At 39.7% G+C, this 22,064-nt stretch overlaps 1 protein-coding gene across 5 annotated transcripts in view; it reads left to right on the top strand.

Moving 5' to 3' along the window:
* Nucleotides 1–22,064, top strand: part of pde10a (phosphodiesterase 10A) — a gene marked incomplete at its 3' end in the record, with an annotated part of 110,175 nt that overhangs the window by 28,284 nt on the left and 59,827 nt on the right. For 2 of the 5 annotated variants that reach the window (XM_052572763.1, XM_052572761.1), the window contains 1 exon segment: nucleotides 11,337–11,826. In XM_052572763.1, the coding sequence (XP_052428723.1) occupies nucleotides 11,763–11,826 (64 nt within the window). 5 annotated transcript variants of the gene reach the window in all.

Raw genomic sequence — 22,064 nt, 5'->3', positions numbered from 1 at the left:
GTGATCTGTAGTTCTTACTTTCTATTGAACTCAAGTCAGATGATTGGCTGGCCATTCTAGCACTTTTTTTCTTTCTCTGAAACCAATTGAGAGTTTCCTTGGCTGCTTTTGGGATCATTGTCTTGCTGAAATGTCCACCCTTGTTTCATCTTCATCATCCTGGTAGATGGCAGCAGATTTTTTTTAGCAAGAATGTCTCAGTAATTTTTTCTATTCATCCTTCCTTCACTCATATCATTTTCGTCAGCGCCACACCATGATGATTTTGGGGTGATGTGCAGTGCCGTTTGACCCCCAAACAGTGTGTATTATGGCATCCAAAGAGTTAAATTTTGGTCTCATCTGAACAGACTATATTCTCTCAATAGGGCTGCGAATCTTTGGGTAGACAGCGATTTGATTTGATTCACAATGCAAAGTTTTTCGATTCGATTCAAGAATGATTTTTGCAAATTTAGAACGATTAAGTTCGTTTCAATTCACAATTAAATTTGATTAGATTAGACTATAACCATTTGATTCTGTATTCTTTAAGTGCATTCACAGGATTATTTAAATGCTTAGTCAGGAGGCAAATTACACAGCAACCTTTATGGTTAGAAAACCGTAAGTTAGAGGGAAAAAACTAATACTTTTGTCCAAAGTTGGATGATAGTTTAATGATGCTATGGCATTGCATATGTAAAAATATATGTAAGCCAAGATTTGCTATAAGAATATTAAATACACTGCTGGACAATAATCAATCATTTGTAATCTATATTTCTTTCCTAATGGCAATTTTATGATTGTTTTATATACTACAAACATTTATTATTATTTTTTTTTGCACAGAATAAGGTAGAAAATAAACCTCATAGTTTCTGTACTGTAATAAATTATGTCAATTAGCACTGAATCTGTAAATTGTAGTTATTTATGGTGTTTATTGTTTCAGTGCAGTCTGCTTTTTATTCACATAACACTTCACCTCATTTTCACAAAATAAAATACTATAGTAGCTATTTAACTTTTCCTCTCCATCTGCGAATGATGATTCTGAGAGAAAACGTGCCCAATGTCTGTTTGCTAAAGCAACGAATGCTTTACATTCATCTGATTATCAGATAATCCTTGTGCTCTTAATTCAAGGTTGTTGTAAATGCTGTGGCTATTTTAACAGTTTCCTTCATACAGTCAGTTCAACAACATTGTTAAAACACATTTATCATTCAGTTAAACTGTGCATATGCTTTGGACACTTATGTTTCTGCTCCGTCTATGCAAAAAATAAGCAGCTTTCAACTGCTCAGTTAATGACGTCGGTAAGATTCTGAGAGCAATTTAAAAACTACAGAAAAGTAAAGCTACTTCACTTTAACCTTACTGGCCACGAGTCCTAGGAAGAGATCACACATCAGCTGCGTAATAGATGAACGGAGCTTGAGCACAATCCTGTGACAGTCACAGGCAATAAACAGTGGTGTGTGTGAGGGATAGATGTGAGGCACAAACACTGTTTAAGGTCTCCATTAAATCGTGCTTGTAGTTATTTAATGTGTATGTATTCATACGATTCTTAAAGTTTTAAATTGATTACTGTCCGAGATCACCGGTTAAAAAAATCATGTTTTGAGATCAATGCATTGCATCGTCAGGGTTTGTAATAGATGCATCGATAATACGAGTGAATCGTTACACCCCTATCTCCCAGTATTTCACAGGCTTGTCTAAATGTTGTCCAGCAATCTTGTTATGCCTTTGAAAAATAAAGAGAAAAAAAGAATGCCACAAACATGAACCACAGTGAATACTTGTATTTTAAAAGGCTTTATTTAGATTATTTGATGTTAAATGCATCATATAAGTCACTTTGGAATAAATCACAGTAGGCCTATGTATCATTATAAAAAAGCGACTTTACAGTCTGGAACTATGGTAGGCTGTAACAAATTCTTTCACAGACCCCCTATAACTTTAAGAACCACTGGTCTACACAGAAGAAAGCCCTGTCTAGACTCTGCCCAGGTACGAGTTGTGTCGAGCTATTCATTATTCTGTTTGATGAAAAAGATTCAATGTATTTGCAATAAGTACATTAAAAATCCCTACAACTGTAGCAGCGAAGGACTATTATTCTGCTGAGTAATAATGCTGAAGAACTGATGGCGATCAGTTTAAACTTTGGGTGACCAATCGGTAGAAAGGGATGTTTAATTTCCGCCCACGTGTAGAGATCGAATATTCAAGATTCTCTACCCCTGAATGAAAAACTATTTTTGAGCTGAAAATTTGCTTTCATATGCTGGGCTATTCTGCTTGTCTGTAAATAGTAGCTTATATGCTTATTATTAATAAGATGTGTCCTCCAGTGTCTTAGTAGGATACATTAAGGTACGTAAAACCAAAGTCACACTACACTTTGAGTAAACAAAATTAGTTTGGATGCAGCAATGATTGTGGTATGATGTCATGCTCTGCAGCATCTTTTAAAAAATGTATATTCAATACATAAACAATAATAATTTTAATTCTTGCAGACGTGTTATGAACTTTGAGAAACTGTGAGAAACTGCTTTAAAAATGTTCACATTGACACACATCCTAAAAGCTATAATTTTCTAAGTTATTTAAACAAGACTCACATTACAAAAAAAAACTAATGTGTTCTCTAACTAGTTGCTTTGACTAGACTACAAATTAACTACAAATCTAATAAATTAACCTTGTCTGAAAATGCAATGTTCTTACCAGTTGAAGAAACAATATGCAAGCTCTTATTTTCTCCTCTGACTCAAGAATCTGAATGCTCAGTCACCAGATGAAGAAATATTTCTAGGTTTTGGAAAGTGTGGGGTCCAACAGACGTCAATGGGACGTCAAAATGATACAGGAAATCCTTTGAATAAACCTCAGGGTAAAAAAGGATTCTGGAAAAGAAACCCAACTCCTGTAATAATTACAAAGAATTGTGCTGCAAACTTGTGCATGCTATACTAAAGCAATGAACTGAAACATGAAGGTTAAGGTGCATTATTGACTCAAGATGACATAAACAATACCAGTGTAAACAGAGATTTAGCATTAATATTTATTTTTATGCATGATTTTGGCAAATGAAAACATCTTGGTTACATATTGTAACCCACGTTCCCTGAAGGAGGGAATAGAGACGTCACGTCGGTGACTGACGAATTGGAAATCTCGCTAGAGAGACACACATTGGCATGCGATGATTGCATCCAGCTGGCGCTGATCACAGTGCAAAAATATAAATAGGCAGCAGATGCACCGTATACTCAGCTTTTCGCTGAGGAGCTGAGCCGTTGACCCGACTGCTCAACAGAGGTACAGCAGCCGTGGCAACGGGATGTGACATCTCCGTTCCCTCCATCAGGGAACGAGGGTTACAATACGTAACCGAGACATTTCCTTTCAGTCAGTCACTTTCGACATCCCGTTGGTGACTGACGAATTGGGAATCCCTACCAAAGCTCCATGAATGCTTCCTTTTCCAGTGTCCTGTGCGACCCACCTGTGTCCCCTTTTGGTGTAGGCCAGGGCTCGCAACAAGGAAGTCGGTCACTGTTGTCGTAGCACTACCCACTCAGTGAGATTAGATAACACTGAGAAAACTTGCCTGTTCCACTTGGAACAAGAATGATTCCGAAGCCCCATCCTTCCTAAAGGAGGTTTTGGAAGCACTTACACATATGAACAACCGTTTAGGTGCATACTGAAGGATTAGAGGTGATTGTAACCCTCTCGGGAAATGGCAGAATTCATTAATAATTCAGTGGGCAGAATTCAGTAAGGAGACAGCTGTATGGAAAAAGCTGTTCCTGAGCCTGTTGTTCCTTGTCCAAAGGCTCCTGAAACGCCTCCCGGAGGGCAGAATATTAAACAGTCTGTGGCCAGGGTGAGAGGCGTCCTTGAGAATGCTGCAAGCTCGACGTAGACAGCATTTTCTCTGGATGTCCTCAATAGTAAGAAGTGGTGTCCATGTGATGCTTTGGGTGCTTTTCACCACCCTCTGCTGTGCCTTGTGGTCAGCACCTGAGCAGTTCCCATACCAGACTGTAATACAGCTGGTCAGGATGTTCTCGAACGCACAGCGGTGGAAGTGTTAGTAGGTTGGCTGAAGACAACTGCTTCTTCTTCAGTGTCCTAAGGTAGAAGAGGTGGGGGTGAGCCTTCTTGACCAGACTGGAGGTGTTTTTGGTCCAGGACAGGTCCTCCGAGATGTTAGTTCCCAGGAACTTGAAGCTGGAGACATGTTCAACAACCATCCCGTTAATGTGGATGGAGTCATGTGTGCTTCCTTTCTTCTTCCTGAAGTCCACAATGAGCTCCTTTGTCTTACTGATGTTAAGGAGCAGGTTGTTGTCAGCACACCATGTGGCCAGGTGTTGAACCTCCTCCCTGTAGGCAGTCTCATTGTTGTCTCTGATGAGGCCAATCACTGTTGTGTCATCTGCAAACTTAATGGAGTTGGATCTATGCACAGGCTTGTGGGTGTAAAGGGAGAAGAGGCATGGGCTCAGCAAACAGCCCTGTGGTACGCCGGTGTTAAGTGTGATGGTGGTGGTGGTGGAGCAGGTGTTGCCTTCATGCTGAGGTCTGTTAGTCAGAAAGTCTATAATCAAGTGGCAGAGGGAGGCGTTACATCCATGTTTCCAGGTCATGTGGTCAGCTTGAAGGAAATGACAGTGTTAAATGCTGAGCTGAAGTCAACAAACAACATCCGTGCATATGTGTTGTTATTGTCCAAGAGTGTGAGTACCGAGTGTGGCCCTGTGCATACTGCATCCTCTATGCTTCTTTTACTACAGTAGGCAAATTGGTGTGGGTCCAGTGTGGGTGGGAGGCAGTTCTTGAGGTGTGCTATGAACAGTTACTCAAAGGACTACATAACATTAGGTGTGAGTGCGAGTCCCCAATACGCATTAATCCACAAATGACTTAAGCTATTTACTTTTTTAATGTGGCTGACACTCCCTCTGAGTTCAAACAAACCAATATCCCGGAGTAACTGTTTGAGTACACTGACTGAACTGCTGTGAAGAGAGAACTGAAGATAAACACAGAGCCAAACCAGATAACGAACAATAGACTTGTTCACAAGTCAAGAACCGTTTCTGTCAGACGCATCCGATTCGAGAACGGAGGAGCTGATGATTCTGCGCATGTGTGATTCAGTGTGAAGCAGACTGATAAACAGAGCGCCTGAACCAAACTGATTCTTTTGGTGATTGATTCTGAACTGATTCTGTGCTAGTGTTATGAGCGCGAGTAAACCGAAGGCTTGAATCAAGGGCAGTCATCGCCAATTACGCCATTAAGTAGAGCGCAAAAGAACCGATGAACCGTTTTCTTCATCCGGTTTATTGAAATGAACTGTCCGAAAGAAGTACTGGTGAGCTCTTGGACTAAATCTAAAATATTTTAAACTGTGTTCCAAAGTTAAACGGAGGTCTTACGTGTTTGGAACAAAATGAGGGTAAGTTATTAATGACATTATTTTGCTATTTGGGTGAACTAACCCTTTAAAGCATGTTGGCACAGTTGCTTGGGTGAGGGACAGGTTGAAAATGTCTGTGCAGACCCCTGCAAGCTGCTCTGCACATGTACTAAGCACACATCCAGGAATGCAGTCGGGACCAGCAGCCTTGCGTGCATTGATCCGGCTCAGTGCAGTGTAGACATCTGTGGATGTGAGTTTGAGCAGTTGATGGTCTGCTGAGAGTGTGATATTGGTGGCCGTCTCCTTGCTATCAATGTTGAAATCCCTCAGGTTAGCCCTGGATTTGCTGTAGGCCTGAGCGTCATCTGATCTGAAGGCAGTGTTGCTGCCTTTCAGCAGGAGTCGCACCTCCCTGTTCATCCATGGCTTCTGATTAGGGTACGTTGTTATCTGTTTCTCTGTTGTAACACTGTCAATGGTGGTGTTGATGTAATCCAGTAGAGAGGAGGTATAGATATCAATTTCCGTGTGAGAGTCACAGGCAGCCTGAAAAGCAAACATACTCGTTTGTGTATTGAAACCTGTCCTGAAGTAAAGAGTCTGCTCCTGTTGACCCCACTTTTATGGTCCTCACTAATGGCTTCACAAGGTTGTTGAGGGGTGAATACTGAAGGGGTGAGAAACAAAGGTGGTCAAACTGTCCCAGGTGGGGTGGGGGGTCGCGATGTAAGCTCCATCAACGTTTGTGTAAACATGATCCAAAGTTTTGTCTTCTCTAGTGTAGCAGGAAACATGTTGATGGTTAAAATCACCCGCAACAATAAAAGTAGCCTCCAGGTGAGCAGTCTGTTGTTTACTAATGGTCGCATGCAGTTCATTCGTAGCAAGCTTTGCATTAGCATCCGGTGGAATATAGGCTGCAGTTATAATGATGGAAGTGAACTCTCGTGGCAGATAAAAAGGTCTAAACTTAACCATGAGAAACTCTAGGTCAGCTGAGCAGTGTCTCCCAAGCTTTGTTAACATAAATGCACAAACCGCCATCTTTGGAGAGACGCTGAGCCTTGCAATGTGTATGAGCTGCCATCTTGGTCTTAGTTCCGCCACGTCTTGCTGGTGAGGGATGGTGGAGCTTCACAGGATCACAACAAACTCTCTGAAGCGGTTTTAGCAAGCAGACACTAAACTGAGGCCTCTCTGTGCTTCTACCCATTTGAGGTGAAAACACAGGAGTATACCACTTCAGAATGAAGGCTATAGAACCAAATTAATTTGTTGGGGGTCACCCAGTCCGCAGCTCTACGAATGTCTGTCAGTGAGGCACCATGAGCCAGTGCCCAGGACAATGCAATACTTCTAGTATCTAGTAGTAGAGTGAACTTGCAACCTGAACGGTCAGGGAACACCTCGTGCTTGGTAAGCCAGGGTGATGACATCCACTATCCATTGGGCCATCCTCTGCTTGGAAATGACATTCCCTTCTGCTGGCCTCCGTAACAAACAAAGAGCTGTTCTGAGGTCCTGAAGCTTTGTTTCCAATCCACGTACAATCGTAATGCATGGAAAGGATAAAGCAAAGCAAGGGCTGGGTCTGCCTCCTCCGGGGGCAGTGCTTGCAGGTTTACCGCCTGATTCCTGAAGGGAGTAATAGGAGCTAGGGCCTCAGGATTACCTGGGAGTCAGCCGGCCCAAACTCTATGCATGATTCATCAATCGAATTTGCTCACAGGTCCTCTACCCTCTTGATGGAGGCCAATGGAATCAGGAGCAGAGTCTTCATTGAAAGAAACTTCAGCTCAACTGATTGCAAAGGCTCAAATGGGACCCATTGTGGTGGTTCGAGCACCAGAGATGGGTCCAAAGAAGGTATATAAGGAGGTCAAGGAGGGTTCAACCTTCTGACCCCCCTAAGGAACCCAATGATCCAGTCATGCTTCCTCACTGTTCTCCCCTCCACGGGGTCATGGTAAGAAGATACCAGCCGGTGATGAAGGCCCTGTACCACAGCATGGCTCGAGATTTCTTCTAGGTGAACTTCTGCCTGAAGACACGTAAGGTCTGACCATGGGGTGAAGGTTAGGCTGCAGGCCAGTATGACTTGGACCCAGTGAGTGTGGTGCTGCCACGCCCACTTCGGGATTCGGCCATGGAGTTGGTGCTGAAGCTGTCTCATATGATGCAACCCCAGCTGTGTGACTGCAGCAGCAGCTGCCAAATGCCCCAGGAGCCTCTGAAATTGTTTCAGTGGGACCGCCATCCTGCCTTTGAATAAATTTAAGCAGCTCAACACAGACTGAGCACCTTCCTCTGTGAAAGAAAGAGATCATGTGCATTGGGGAGAGATTGTTTTTTTCCCAGATGACCCGAAGTCCCAACAGGCTGATGTGGTCCAGTGAGGTAGAATGCAGAGACACATCTCGGGCAGCTCATGGACTGACCACAGTGGGATCTGAGTGTGTTGTGCAATCAAGCTGCCACCTCCCGCTCTCTTTCGTGAAGCTAAAAAGGAAGTGACTTAAACTGTAGTTCATCAACTGTCCACTAGAGGCTGGCTGAAAAAGGGAGACAATCCCATTTACTCCCCATGTTAAATGCCGAACTTTACAGTAGAAAACGTGTACAGCTTGGTACAAAAAATATTTTGGTCTATGTAGCTAATTTTACTGTAAATTTGAACTGTGAGGGGGTGAATGTTTTTAGGACTCATCCATTTGAATTATATTAAGCCTTGAAGTTCTGCATAATTAAGGGCATGACGACTTGATTGACTGTGGATTGCCTCTGCTGACACTGCCGTTGAGCTAGGTGGGCGTGGCTTTAGCAACCAGCTCCCGCCTCTTTGCCCATTTTCGATTATCCCATTCGAGTGATGCATGGTGACGTGCTGCCAAGATAGCAACGTCCCACCCACTTTGAGCTTAAAAAATGCTCCTCTGAAGCCTACGGGTGATGTCACGGACAATACGTCCATGTTTTTATAAAGTCTATGGGTGCTTTTATGTGTTTAGTTTTTAGTGCAGTAGCTGGGTGGGGACATACATGTGAGAGAGAGTTTTAGAATGAATTTGTTTTTGTGATTTCCTCTTTCATTTAAGATGCACAGTGAGGAGACACAAGTCAACTGTTGGCTACCTGAAGCACCTAAAGCATTTCAAGCTATACATTTCAAGAAATGTACACATTTTTTTGCATACATACATACACACATATTTTATATATATATATATATATATATATATATATATATATATATATATATATATATATATATATATATATATATATATATATATATATATATATTTATTTATTTATTTATTTATTTATATTCAAAAGGCTATTTATAAACTATTGATGTACTTTAAATATTCTCTGTGCTGTAATTGACACTGTGTTGGCTGGGTAAACTTGGACAATATACAGGTGATGTGATCCTTTACACATTAAGGTTTCTAACAAAAATGTACAAACAAACACAGAAACCACATTAACTATCCTGGCCTATGTTTAATATTTTCCCGTCTTTGTTCCCCTCCATTAGATTTAGAAATGCATAACATTGGGTCTTCACATGGACAAATATGAATAGAAATGACTTTTAGTAATGGAAGAATAGCTATATGTATAGTGATGATTAAAGGGTTAGTTCACCCAAATATTAAAATTATGTCATTAATAACTCACCCTCATGTTGTTCCAAACCCGTAAGACCTCTGTTCATCTTTGGAACACAGTTTATGATATTTTAGATTTAGTCCGAGAGCTTCCTGTCCCTCCATTGAAAGTGAATGCATGGTATACTGTCCATGTCCAGAAAAGTAATAAAAACATCATCAGTAGTTCATGTGCCATCAGAGAGTCAGTTAGAATTTTTTGTACCATCGAAAATACATTTTGGTCCAAAAATATCAAAAAGTACAACTTTACTCAGCATTGTCTTCTCTTCCGGGTCTGTTGTGAGTGCGTTTACTGCAGTGTGGTGATATCCGGTTCGCGAACGAATCACTCGATGTAACCAGATCTTCCTGAACCAGTTCACCAAATCGACACTCTGAGTTAAAACAAACCAATATCCCGGATTAATTCATGTACTCAAACAGTACACTGACTGAACTGCTGTGAAGAGAGAACTGAAGATGAACACAGAGCCGAGCCAGATAAAGAATGAATGATTGACTCGTTCTTGAGTCAAGAACCGTTTCTGTCAGACGCATCCGATTCGAGAACCGAGGAGCTGATGATACTGCGCATGCGTGATTCAGCGTGAAGCAGACTGCGACAAAAGAACCGGTGAACCGTTTTTCTTCAAGCAGTTTATTGAATCAAATTGTTTGAAAGAACTGGTTCACAGAAAAGAACCAAACTTCCCATCACTACTGGTGATCCGAAAACCGATGCAACTTGATCTTGACTCGAGAACGAGTCAATCGTTCAATCGTTATCTGGCTCGGCTCTGTGTTCATCTTCAGTTCTCTCTTCACACCAGTTCAGTCAGTGTACTGTTTGAGTACATGAATTACTCCGGGATATTGGTTTGTTTTAACTCAGAGTGTCAGTCATGTTAAAAAAGTTAACAGCTTAAGTAATTTGTGGATTAATTTTTATTGGAGACGCGAACCGTTTCAAACGATTCAGTTCGATATGGTGAACTGGTTCAAGAATATCCGGTTACATCGAGTGATTCGTTCACGAACCGGATATCACTACAGTGAAGTGAACGTGCTCACAACAGACCCGGAAGAGAAGACAATGCTGAATAAAGTCGTAGTTTTTGCTATTTTTGGACCAAAATGTATTTTCGATGCTTCAAAAAATTCTAACTGACCCTCTGATATCACATGGACTACTTTGATGATGTTTTTATTACCTTTCTGGACATGGACAGTAAACCATGCATACACTTTCAATGTAGGGGCAGGAAGCTCTCGGACTAAATCTAAAATATCTTAAATTGTGTTCTCAAGATGAACGGAGGTCTTACGGATTTGAAACAACTTGAGGGTGAGTTATTAATGACATAATTTTAATATTTGGGTGAACTAACCCTTTAAGTCTATGTGCTCTGCATCTCAGAATCACATACGATCATGTAAAAATCAAAATGATATATTTTGAAAAAAGTTTTTAGCTCTTTTCAGATCCACTATAAAAGCTAATCACAGCATTTTAATTGTAGATTGGGAGCAATACAGGATATTTTGCATTTGAGAAAACACAAAAATTACACCTGGACGTTATGCAGATTTATAAAATTATTATTAGTAGTATGGGATTTTAATTACATTTTAAGGTTTGCAGAAAAAAAATGCAGACGAGGGTTTGCACAAAATGTATACAATATCTGATGATACAGTGGTCTTTTTATAGTTTATATGTTCATATAGATATGCATTTTTGGAGGGGAAAACGCTGTTGCTGCAGGAGTAGTTTGTCATAAGTAAGCTGTGCCAAAACGAAAAACGGAGGATTGTTCTCAACCCACAGTACAAACACACACGAGTGCGCTCTCTTTCTCTCTCTCTCTCACACACACACACACACACAGTCATTGACGCGTGCTGACGTCAGTGCGCGTCAGTCAGCAGCACCAAACAGTTGATTTCTCCAGCTCTGCCGTCTGCCTCATCACAATATATGCGGTGGTTTATGGCTCCTGACTGCGTGATTTATACGCACAAACGGTATTACCAGAGTCAAAATACCCTCGGTGACTGTGAGATCCTAGAAGCCAAACAGTTCCGTACTGTATGTACTCAGAAGAACCCTATGCACCAACTTGTCTTAATGACGGATAATGGCCTCTAGTGGAAGCACACATGAACACCCATTTGTCCTTACACGCTGCTTTCATATTAATTCCCCAACGTCCTGCCTCGATACTATAACATAAGAGGATGTCCAACCCTGAGAAATGACGCCCCCATTACCCCCTTGAGCAGTGGGAAAACACACTACAGCAGTCCGGAGCAGAGCAGCTGCGCCAGAGTGCGGCGCAGCCGGGGAGGAGATACGCGAACGCCGCCGCTCTCAGTACCGTTCTCTGGCTCCACTCGAGACGAGCCATCTTCTTTTCGCCTCTTGCCTTCATTTCTCAACGTTATACAAGGAGAAGAGGACAGGGCGCGCCTGTATACTGGACGTAGACAGTAGCCTACCTTGCGCATACGGGGCGCGTAAAACACGGCGCTCCACACAGACTTGACGCGCTTTGATGTCATCCGGCGGTTCAGGGTCGGATCGTATAATTTATAACAGCGGGTCGACATTAAACTAGACGCATATCATATCAAGAGTTATCATTACTCGCTTGCAGTCAGACATGGAAGATGGTCCGCCTTCCACAAGCTGTTTCCGAAGGTTCACGGACTGTTTCCTTGGCTCAAGTAGGTATACTTATTATTTCCCTTGCGTATAAGTAATTAAGGGTGTCGCAAAGTGTAACGTTTTTGTTGCGCACTTGCACTACGTTGCGGCTGCATATTGGCAAACTTTAATTTATTTTCCAACGTGAAGTTTGCCTGGCAATATTTGCGCAACAGCTGCAAGATAGTGTGAATGATTATGCCCTTTACAGTTTCGTTGTTTATATAATTGTCTGTCATCACCTGTTATGTGTGTTTATATTAAGTTTTTAGTGCAGTAGCTGGGTGGGGAAATACATGTGAGAGAGGGTAATGTCTCGTCATTTGAATTAAGTGTTAGAATGAATTTGTTATTTTTTTTTGTGATTTCCTTTTCCATTTAAAATCGACAGTGAGGAGACACAAGTCAACTGTTGGTTACTGGAATGCAAATTGGCCAGTATATTTTTTATTTATTTATGTTAAGTAATATAATGCAGCAGAATGCCAAGAACTGCATAGACTCGTCCTGTTTGTAAAAATAAACAAATAAACACATTCCCCTTGTAATCAATTTAGCCATTGATTAGGCTACCAGTGAGCGGCATATTAGCAGTATTTACCCTGTTGTTATATATCTACACTTGCTAATAGTACTATTACATCACATAGTAAGCAGATTTAGAAAATAGAAATAACATGAAGGACCTTTAAAACCCTTTTTTTTAGATGAAGCAAGACTTGTTGGATGTTACATATGGTTTTAGTCTCAGTGTCTACTGTCTAGAAATACATATTTGGAGATATATGAGCTGCAATAATAATGTATGCGCATTTCAGAGATTTGTTGCTTCTAACTGTACCCATAAATTCACTACAAGTGTATTAATTGCTTATTTTACATCTGGTATTAAAATTTCATGTAGAATTTTGCCTAAAAGTTCAAATGCACATACATTTGCTACCATGCAAAGACATAAAGCTTGGTTGAGTGTTCCTCTCAATGCAAGAATACACAAATAACAATTGTTAAATGATTTTGAAAGAAACCACATTGAGCAATTGCAAAGATGTTTCTTGTTGCATGCATACTGTTCGTAAGGTTAAGCAGTAAACTTTATATAAAGCTTAATATTTCCAAGTTAAAGCTTAAATAACATAGTCCATTAAAAAAAATATCAACTATGTCAGTCACTAAAAAAAAGTAGTTAGATGGAAAATAGGGAACCATACTGTTGTCACAATGTAAAGATGATAAACAGTTAAAGGCCACACTTAATCAGTGCTCTCTGTTGCACACTTTGATCAGATGCCACAGTGATCAATCAAAATGAAAATGTTTAGATGAAACCTGGAAGATACTTTTTTTTATTTTTTTTCAGAGCTTCATGTGCAGATTAATTATTTGATGTAGTCCTCAGTGCATAGTAGCTTAAAGTGTGCGTGCAGGACTACAATGTCGAGATGTTGTTTCGGTGACCTCTGATGGATATCATGACAGAATTAGCATTGACTGCATTGACATGAGAGCACAGTGTAAGCTGTGTGCCGTGCTGCTGATGACAGGTAAGCAAGAATGTCACAGGCTTTACTGAGGAAGGGTGCCATTTATTGCAGTCTCAGTGGATACAAGCCAAATTCATTCTACTCATATCGTAGAGCATTTTCTTTAAAATGTTATAGGCAAATAACGGGTATAAAAGGACAGAAAAATAGCTCTCTATGAACCTATCCATACAGTAATATATAAACATTAAGAAGTACAGTGTGTTTATTTACGGTCTTTATTGTCATACTTTCCAGAAAATAGACTTTACACATACACACACACACACACCCATATATATATATATAATCAATATAATAGTCTTAATTGGTTCGCTTCAGAATCCAGATTTCTTGTTGTAAATCAAGTGGTACTGGAATGTAGAAAAAAAAAACACATTAAACTTTATTAATATTACTGTTAACTGCACAAACCTTATAACAAGGCATAGGCTTAATAAGAACACTGCTATTTTAATTTTACTTTGCTGATGTAGTAAGAGTGTTTGGTTTCCAAATGTTTTATGAATTACGATGGTTTCATACTGTCTGCAGCTGATCGTTTGTGGCACAGAACACACTGGTCTGCACAAACCATGTTTATTCACGTTACAAGTCAAGCAGTATTTTATTGCAGTCTGGGTTGTATTTTTCCTTACTTTGTGTAGTTTTACTCATGGTTTTCAAGCATATCATGCAGCCTCTCCATGTTGGCACCTGCCCGAATTTAACTCGTTTCTACCTGGTGACAGATTAGTTTGCTTCAAAATATTGTAGATTCTGATTCGACTCATGGTCTTTGCCATCAGCAGCACAGATATGGCAAGACTGTTTATTTTGCTGTGCTAACTGTATAGGCAAATACATTTAGTTGCATTTTGTTTTTAACAGTTACAGTGTTATTCCTGTAGTCCACAAATTAAAAAAGACCCACAGCCTATTTTTTGTACTATTATATTGCAGGAAAGAGATTACAATACACTTTAATTCACAACCTATAAACTATATGTGAATGTTGCACTACATATTTGTATGGGTATTTTAGTTTTTATTAGACATAATATTCTGAACTGACAGGAAAGTAGAGGAGGGAAAGGAGGAAAAGGCCCGGGAAATGACACAGGCCGCATGATTTAGCTGCTTAACTACATATTAACGGAGAATCTCCTTCCAAATCCATATCAGTCAATAAGAATTCTATCAAAAGACTAAATCTGGAAGACAAAAATGTTATTTTAGATGAGTGTTACTGCAGTGCTCTGTGGTAAGAGTGCTGGAGTGTGGTGGTGAAGATGTTCGGTGTGTTGAAGGGAGCTTGCGGCTGGTGTGTCATTGCATCTCTCAGAGGCAGTGCTGAGTCCGAGCTTCCTGCTGCTGATGTCAGCAAGATCACCACACGCAAACACTGGCAATACAGCATTGTTTTCTACTTAGCATTTTTTGGCAGGTATCTTTTTATTTAAAATTGACAATTTGGATTATTATGTAAGTCTCGTTAAATCACGCAAACTGAATCACTCATATGCAAATTGATCGCAACTGCTGCAACAGATTAGATCTGAAAAAGTTGTTCTGTTTTATGACAGTGTATTATCAGAGTGTCTGGGACAAGTCATGCTACCGGTGGTGTTGTTTTATATCAGCCCTGCCCCAGTGTGTGTGATGGACCTCTACACAGAGGCCTTTCTTTGAGGCTACCCCAGGTCAACACTGATCTGATCTGACAGGCCATCTACAGAGTTCTCAACTCAATGAAGAACACTGCATTGTCATGCAGGAAGCACTCATCGAAGACACTTCCTCCCCCAGCTGGATGTCATTTAATCATGCCAGCGAATTCGCTTCTCAGACAGCCTTTCACTGAACATGAGTCAATGAAACTGCTTCGCGTGATATACATTCAGCAGTCTGCCAGACGTACAGAATGTCGAGACGCACTTTGAAAAAGTCCAGCATCGGTCAGTGGACAATTGGACGATTTGACAAGTTTTCAACTTTTCTTGATTTATGGAGGTTGCAAGACATTAAGGCATGTCTGAATCCAATGTTTGCATAATGTCATATTTATTAAGATGTCTTTATCTGGTCTTTTGAAGGCATTTTTATTAATGTGTCCTTTCAGTGGGGTATCCCACAGTCCTGTCCATATGGTTCACCTTTTTGGTGGAAATATTAAAATGGTGTCTGATGGAGCAGTTCAAAATAAGTTCCTTTTTTATTTTATGTTTAATGCTCACTTGAACTGGTTTTATCATTAAATCAACACATTGGATCATTAGACCTAGTATGGAAGTTTATTTAGGATGTGCCTTAATACACATACAGTGTCACTGACTTCAATTTACAGAAGTTATGCTGTATATAGTTCATGAATTTTATTTGCAACATCATTACATGTTTTACAAATATATTTAGATGCAGAAGGTTTAATAAAATATTACATCAAAATATTTTCTGTTTTCAGCAGTACTTTTTATTTTTAACTGAGTTAAAAAGCTCTCTTAAATTCAGTTAATTGCATGTGATATGCATTTAAACTTTTAATTATTTGCATTTAAAAAAATTGCTTGCAAATAACATGCAATAAAAGATTTAAGTTTGCACTTAAGCATATTCTTTTTTTTTTGGTCTCTATTATGCTAAAGTGTACTTTTTTCCACATGGTTATGCTAATACATGAACGTAATTTCATATAGCTATGCAAGTTGGATTTTGTAAGTTGTTGCAATATTTTTATATAAATATATTTTTAATGCATTTAGCAGATGCTTTTATCCAAAGCGACTTACAATTTAAATTCAGGCTAACATTTTTTTTAACCTAACATGTGTTCTCTGGGAATCGAACCCTCAACCTTGTGCTACTATGCTCTACCACTTGTAGCCACAGGAACACTATAACTTGTCAATATGTCAGTTTGCAGTTTTCTTAGTGCCACAAGGGCCGCTAACCTCTACCATTCTTCCTATATGGTTAGTTCTCTCTTTCAGGTCAGCTATAGTCATGGAAGAGCAATTGTTTTAAGAGAATCTTGTTGAGCATCTTGTTGAGTTTCCATTTTTAATACTAAGTTAAAAAGTTAAAAAATAAAATGTCTCAGGACCCCTGCATTCTGTTCTATTGCTGACGACTTCTCACATCGGCCATCCTTACTATTGAAACCTCTAATATATTTCAGCTTCATTGTGATGACAGTTGAAGAACATTTGAAATATGGAAAATTTAAGCAGGAATCTCATTTGATATAGACTCATGGGTCATCATATAAAATTTCCACCGCATGAGCTCACTCTGTCTGTTACTCGGCACCCTGTACTTCTGATGATGTCAGCTGACACTGAACTGCAGCGCTCCTTTATGACCTTGTGTTAGGAATCTCCAAAAGCAGACTGTGAGTCTGCTGTTCTCATCAGAGCTTTCCTATGGTCCCATTGCTCTGCTGGAAACAAGAGTTCTCCAGATGTGCCGGGTGAAAATCAGCATCTTTGGCCTCCTGCGAGAGCAGCGCTGTCAGATCAAACACTCCTCCCCCTCACTTTAACAGAGGCGTATGGGAAATATGGATGGGAGTCTTGAGGAATCTTACAATTCTTGTTATGATTCCACTTAATGAATCAGTTTCTTTAATAGTTCTATCATCAACTAAAATAATTTCTATTGCTGGGGTGAAGTATAACTGATTCTCAACCCTATAAAGAACAGATATGTACTATACATAACTATAGATAGTACTATAGATAATATAGCTTACATTATCTCTAAGAATTAGCATGTTTTATTATTATTATTATGATTATAATTTATTTTTATTTTTTTGTTACAAAGCACTGTTTGACTAGTAAATGCATTACTGAGTTTTTCCTCAATATGATGTTTTATTTTTTTAGTGGTGTTTTCTAGGCCTGCCATTACGATTACTGTTTTTCTTACTCAGAATTGGGGATTTAAACAAATCTTAAATAGTAACATCTGGGACATAACTCTCGCTACACGCTTTGTGCGAAAAAACATAAGTGATTGCTCAAATCATATGGCTTTTTGCGATATTACTTTAATAAGAAATCAGGCTCATATTTTGTGCCTTGCTGATAGTATATTGTTACACCCTATGCAGCAATCACAGCAACAATCAAATAACACTCAAAACACCTTAGAAACCTACTGTCATAAATTAATGGGCTATGGTTAGTTTTTTCTTTTTTTAATGTTACGTTGACATCTTAACAATTCCTTTCAGTTTTTTGGGGGGAAACAAAATACTGCACAACAGAGTTTACAGTTCCAATTATGGAGAGTGGAATATGGAGGTTGTCCACATAAACCATCTTCAGCTTAAATTTGTCTGAAAGAAGATGCACAGGCATGCCTAAAGTATGGCAACAAGACACAGCGTCTCGTTCCCTGGGAACCCTAAAATGTTCCCTTTAAAGGGAACTTTGACACAGTGCATTGTGTTGATACAATCGGAATGTTAATACCCACTATGCTATACTGTAGGTCTAACTGCTCAGAGCCGGATGCATTTCTAACATTTTGCTCCTCAAAGCCAAATGCAGGTTCGGCTTCTAACTCATATTCAAATGCAGTCAGTACAATCAACAAGACCAGTTGTTACCTACTCTGAAGGATATACTGAGTGTTTGTTTCTACCCATTTAAGGAGAAACACTGTACATGTATATCGGGAACTGTTTGCATTAGGGCTGCACGATATTGGGAAAAAAAATGACATTGCGATATTTTATTTTTCTGCGATTATATATTGCGATATGAAATCTAATCAAATTTTTTCTTACAAACAAAAATGGGGTGAGCACACTTACATTCTCATTTTAAATGATTTAAACATTGACACCATCGTGTCAATTGATTAGTATGCGTGAGGGAGAGAGTGCAAGACAGTGTTGTTTGAAGACGGTGAGTGTGCGGCCGGTGCGCTCTCTCTCTCTCTCTCTCTCTCTCTCTCTCTCTCTTTCTCGTGCTCTCTCTCTCACTCTCTCTCTCTCTCTTGTGTGCGTGCTCTCTCTTGCGCTCTTTGTCTCTCTCACACTCTCTCTCTCGCTCTCTCTCTCTTTGGCGCTCACTCTCTCTCTCTCGCGCGCTCTCTCTCTGCCCTGTTAAGCTAAAAGGACTTAAAAACACATGAAAATTATAAACTTTCACTCTTTGATGGTTAAGCTGTGCAATTAATCCGCGAATCACATTAGTCAAGGGCCGGGGAGCAGCTGGCCCGTACAGTTAATGAATAACGGATCAACTATGACAGCCTACATCGCACATCCTGCGATGTGACGATCGTGGATTCGTACATCGCGATATCGATGCTTAAACAACACATCATGCAGCCCTAGTTTGCATGTAGCTGCAGAGCGAGAGAAAGGTCAATGCCCCGCTCTCACCTAAAACTGTAAGTCTAATCCACATGACGCCTCAGCAAATGCGGGACTTGAGGTTGCAGCCTGAATCCCATTCCTTGAGAAGAGAGCCAGGAAGGAGCAGAGCTTCCCATTTGTAAAAGTCCATATCATGATTTGATTAAATGTACAAGTCTACTTTTTATTTATTTATCCAAATGTTGCCAAATTCCGTGATATACAGTACATTCCATTTTTTATGATTGGATTCCATGATTCCACCCACATTTTCTACATCACAGAATCCATAGGGCCCTATAAGGTCCTTGAAATTGCAGAACACTTGATAAAGTCTGTTTTTGTCATCATAATTTGTCAATGTGCCTTCTAGTGTTATTTACACATCAATCACAGTTAGCTAAAATATTGATCTGTATTGATCTGTGGTGACAGACGTTTAAAGGTCATGTTTTTGACACCAGGTTGTTCTCTTTTATGCATCGTAATCAGAGTGGAATGCTTTATTTTACATTTTAAAAACATAAAAAAACATTGTACTGGAAAAATAACACAAAGACTTTAAGCTCAAAAGCTTATGTTGGGCTCAAACTATAGTGGACAAGAAAACCCAAGAGGAAGTATGAAGGCTCAATTGTGTTGATCATTAGTGCTGGGGAAATAATGCATTACAATATTGTTACTCCATAAAAAGTAACTAATTGAGTTAGGGACTCTTTATAGAAAGTAATCCATTACATATATCTTGTGTTACTATTTGTCACCTAAAAACTAGGTTGTATTTTTGGCAACTGTAAAGGAAATTAATCTGGTCCTCAACCTGAACGAAGTGCATCCGCACCTCACTCCTAATTTCTCTTAACACGGGACAGAAGAGGTGTCAGTGAATAAATGGGTGAAATAAAGTCGCTTGCGTTACTTATTTGTATAGATTTGAATTACTTTACTAGTTACTTGAAAATAATTTCATTACATGACATGTTACTTGTAATGCATTACCCCCAGCATCAGTGATCATATAAATATATGAATCGACTATTTACCGACTATTTACCCTGTGGGCAAAAAGTTAATTTCCCGCTCTCATCATATTTGATGGAAAACTTACTCCACAGTATATCAGAGCCTTCAAATCATGAGAGTTTATAGTGGCAACATATTCTGAATTAGCTGACTGTGAATTCATAAAGGGCAAGGCCTTGTGAACCTGTCAGAAAGGGCTCTAGTTAGGGGAGCACACTTACAGTACAGCAGTGGCTTCTCTCAATCTCAACTGGCCATTTATAGCCTGTACCCTTTCCTCCTAATGACCAAAGCCAGGAGAGTGGAAATAATGCAGATTACCTTTCCATGAATGTTACTGTGTGTGTTTGTGTGTGGTGTTACTGTAAATCGACTATATGCGTTTGTTTCCTGGAGTATGCCTGCATCTGTGTGTCAGTGTTTGTATGTGTACTTACTTTGGGCACACATTTAAACCTAAATGTGAGCTAAATATGACAGTGTTCTGTTAGGTTATAGTATTTACACTTCGCAGTACATAAAACAGAAACTTTTGTGAAGCCATTAAAATAAAAAGATTGTTATTGTATTAGTATTTTTCATTTTTGGTTTTTAATCTATCCCTCTACCTTTGTCCATCCCAGCCACAACGAAACTCTTTCTCAGATAAGAAACATATGCTCTTCCCACTTCTGGCAGGGGTGTCCCAGGCGGGCCGCTGACGCAGGCAATGCCCCCCGCCCTCCCTCTCCATCTCGTTACACACCCACCCTCCCGTCTCACTCATGTCAGGCAAGTGAAAAATAGTACCTTGGCAGTCTGCCCTTGACACCACTCCTGGAAGAGAGCAGTTCACATTAAACCAGCTCTTCTCTCTCAGACGCTCTTTCGGTTTTGCTCTCTGCTGTTTTTGGTAACTGTAGGTTTTTGAAAGCTCTGATTTTTTGGACACCAGTGGTGAGAGGCCGACCCCACACGTTTATAGGCCTCTCTGGAACAGGTCTTAGACATACGGGCAGCCAAAGTTTAAATCCGGCCTGGTGTGATTTAAGTTATGATTTGTTTTATTTCACAACAGCCTGTAAGAATAGAGAGGGGAGAGTAGCTTGGATTTCACTTTAAAATGTTTATTTACTTCAGTCAAACTGAAGACAAAAGTCATTTTCAGGACAAATCAGGTGCCAACTGCAACTCTGTCTGAACGTGGGACATGTCTCATAGGATTTTATCAGGACATCAGATCGCTCCATTGTAACCTCCTGCTCACCCTGTAAAAAGGAAGATATTATGACTCCAATGAAGTAGTTCGTTCTTTTCACTCCTGTTTTTCCACACATCATTCCCCAGATAATGGAGACAAAGCTTTGTAAACAGGTCTGTCAGCTTAGTTTGAATTATGTGGGGGAACGGATGGAGAAAGATGCTTTTTCTGGCAGGATTTACTGTACCAAGTGTTTTATTTTTACATCTCTTGAGTCGTGTGGGGGGAATCGAGACACTTAGACGGCCAGCAGTCGCACAGCATCAAGGATTAGACTATCTGTCATTTCAACCGTAATCTTTTATGGATTTATGCAGTTTTTTATTGGTTGGCACACATTTTGTCATGCTATAAGCAAACATCTGGATTCTTCAGCGATAAGAGAGTTTCTTTATGGTGTGTGTATGAAATCATGATTTTTCTGCAAGTCCTCCAACAGAGTCTGAATGTGCATGATCTTTGGTTAAACATTAACTCTGAGCAGCCACCTAAATTCAGGAAAAATACCAGTTCCTCCTCTATTCTCAATGACCCATGAAGGACACCCGGTGAAATATACTTCTGGACTTGAGTGGTGTTTTTCAGATACAGAAGTGTTTTGTTTTGATTAGAGTTGTGAATTGGCTTTCAGAAAAGCCTCAAATTAAGATAATTCTAGTACACTGAGATGAATGGACAAATCACTGAATAGACCAAAAGTGGCCTTTTAAGTGTCTTTTATGTTTTGTTTCGGTATCATTGACCATATGACAATCAGTGACTTATAGTCCTCAGCAATCCATTTAAAATTGTTTATCTTTTTATCAGTTTATCTGAGGCAGACATAGGGAGGGTTCACAAAAGATGCAGTCCATCAATTATGTTTTTAATTGATGGTCTATGTAGTCATGCATGAGTTGCACTGAGTTTTACCGTTTTCGAAGCCATTCAGCCAATCTCCGGGTCTGGTGGTAGCACTTTTAGCTTAGCTTAGCATAGATCATTGAATCAGATTAGACTGTTAGCATCTTGCTAAAAAGTGGCCAAAGAGTATCGATATTGTTTTTTATTTGATAATGGTCTAATCAGATTCAATGATCTATGCTAAGCTAAGCTTAAAGT

Source organism: Carassius gibelio, chromosome B13, assembly GCF_023724105.1.
Source record: "Carassius gibelio isolate Cgi1373 ecotype wild population from Czech Republic chromosome B13, carGib1.2-hapl.c, whole genome shotgun sequence".
Classification (NCBI taxonomy): Eukaryota; Metazoa; Chordata; class Actinopteri; order Cypriniformes; family Cyprinidae; genus Carassius; species Carassius gibelio.
The sequence above is the reverse complement of the archived record's forward strand: the minus strand, read 5'-3'. Positions and strand labels throughout refer to the sequence as shown.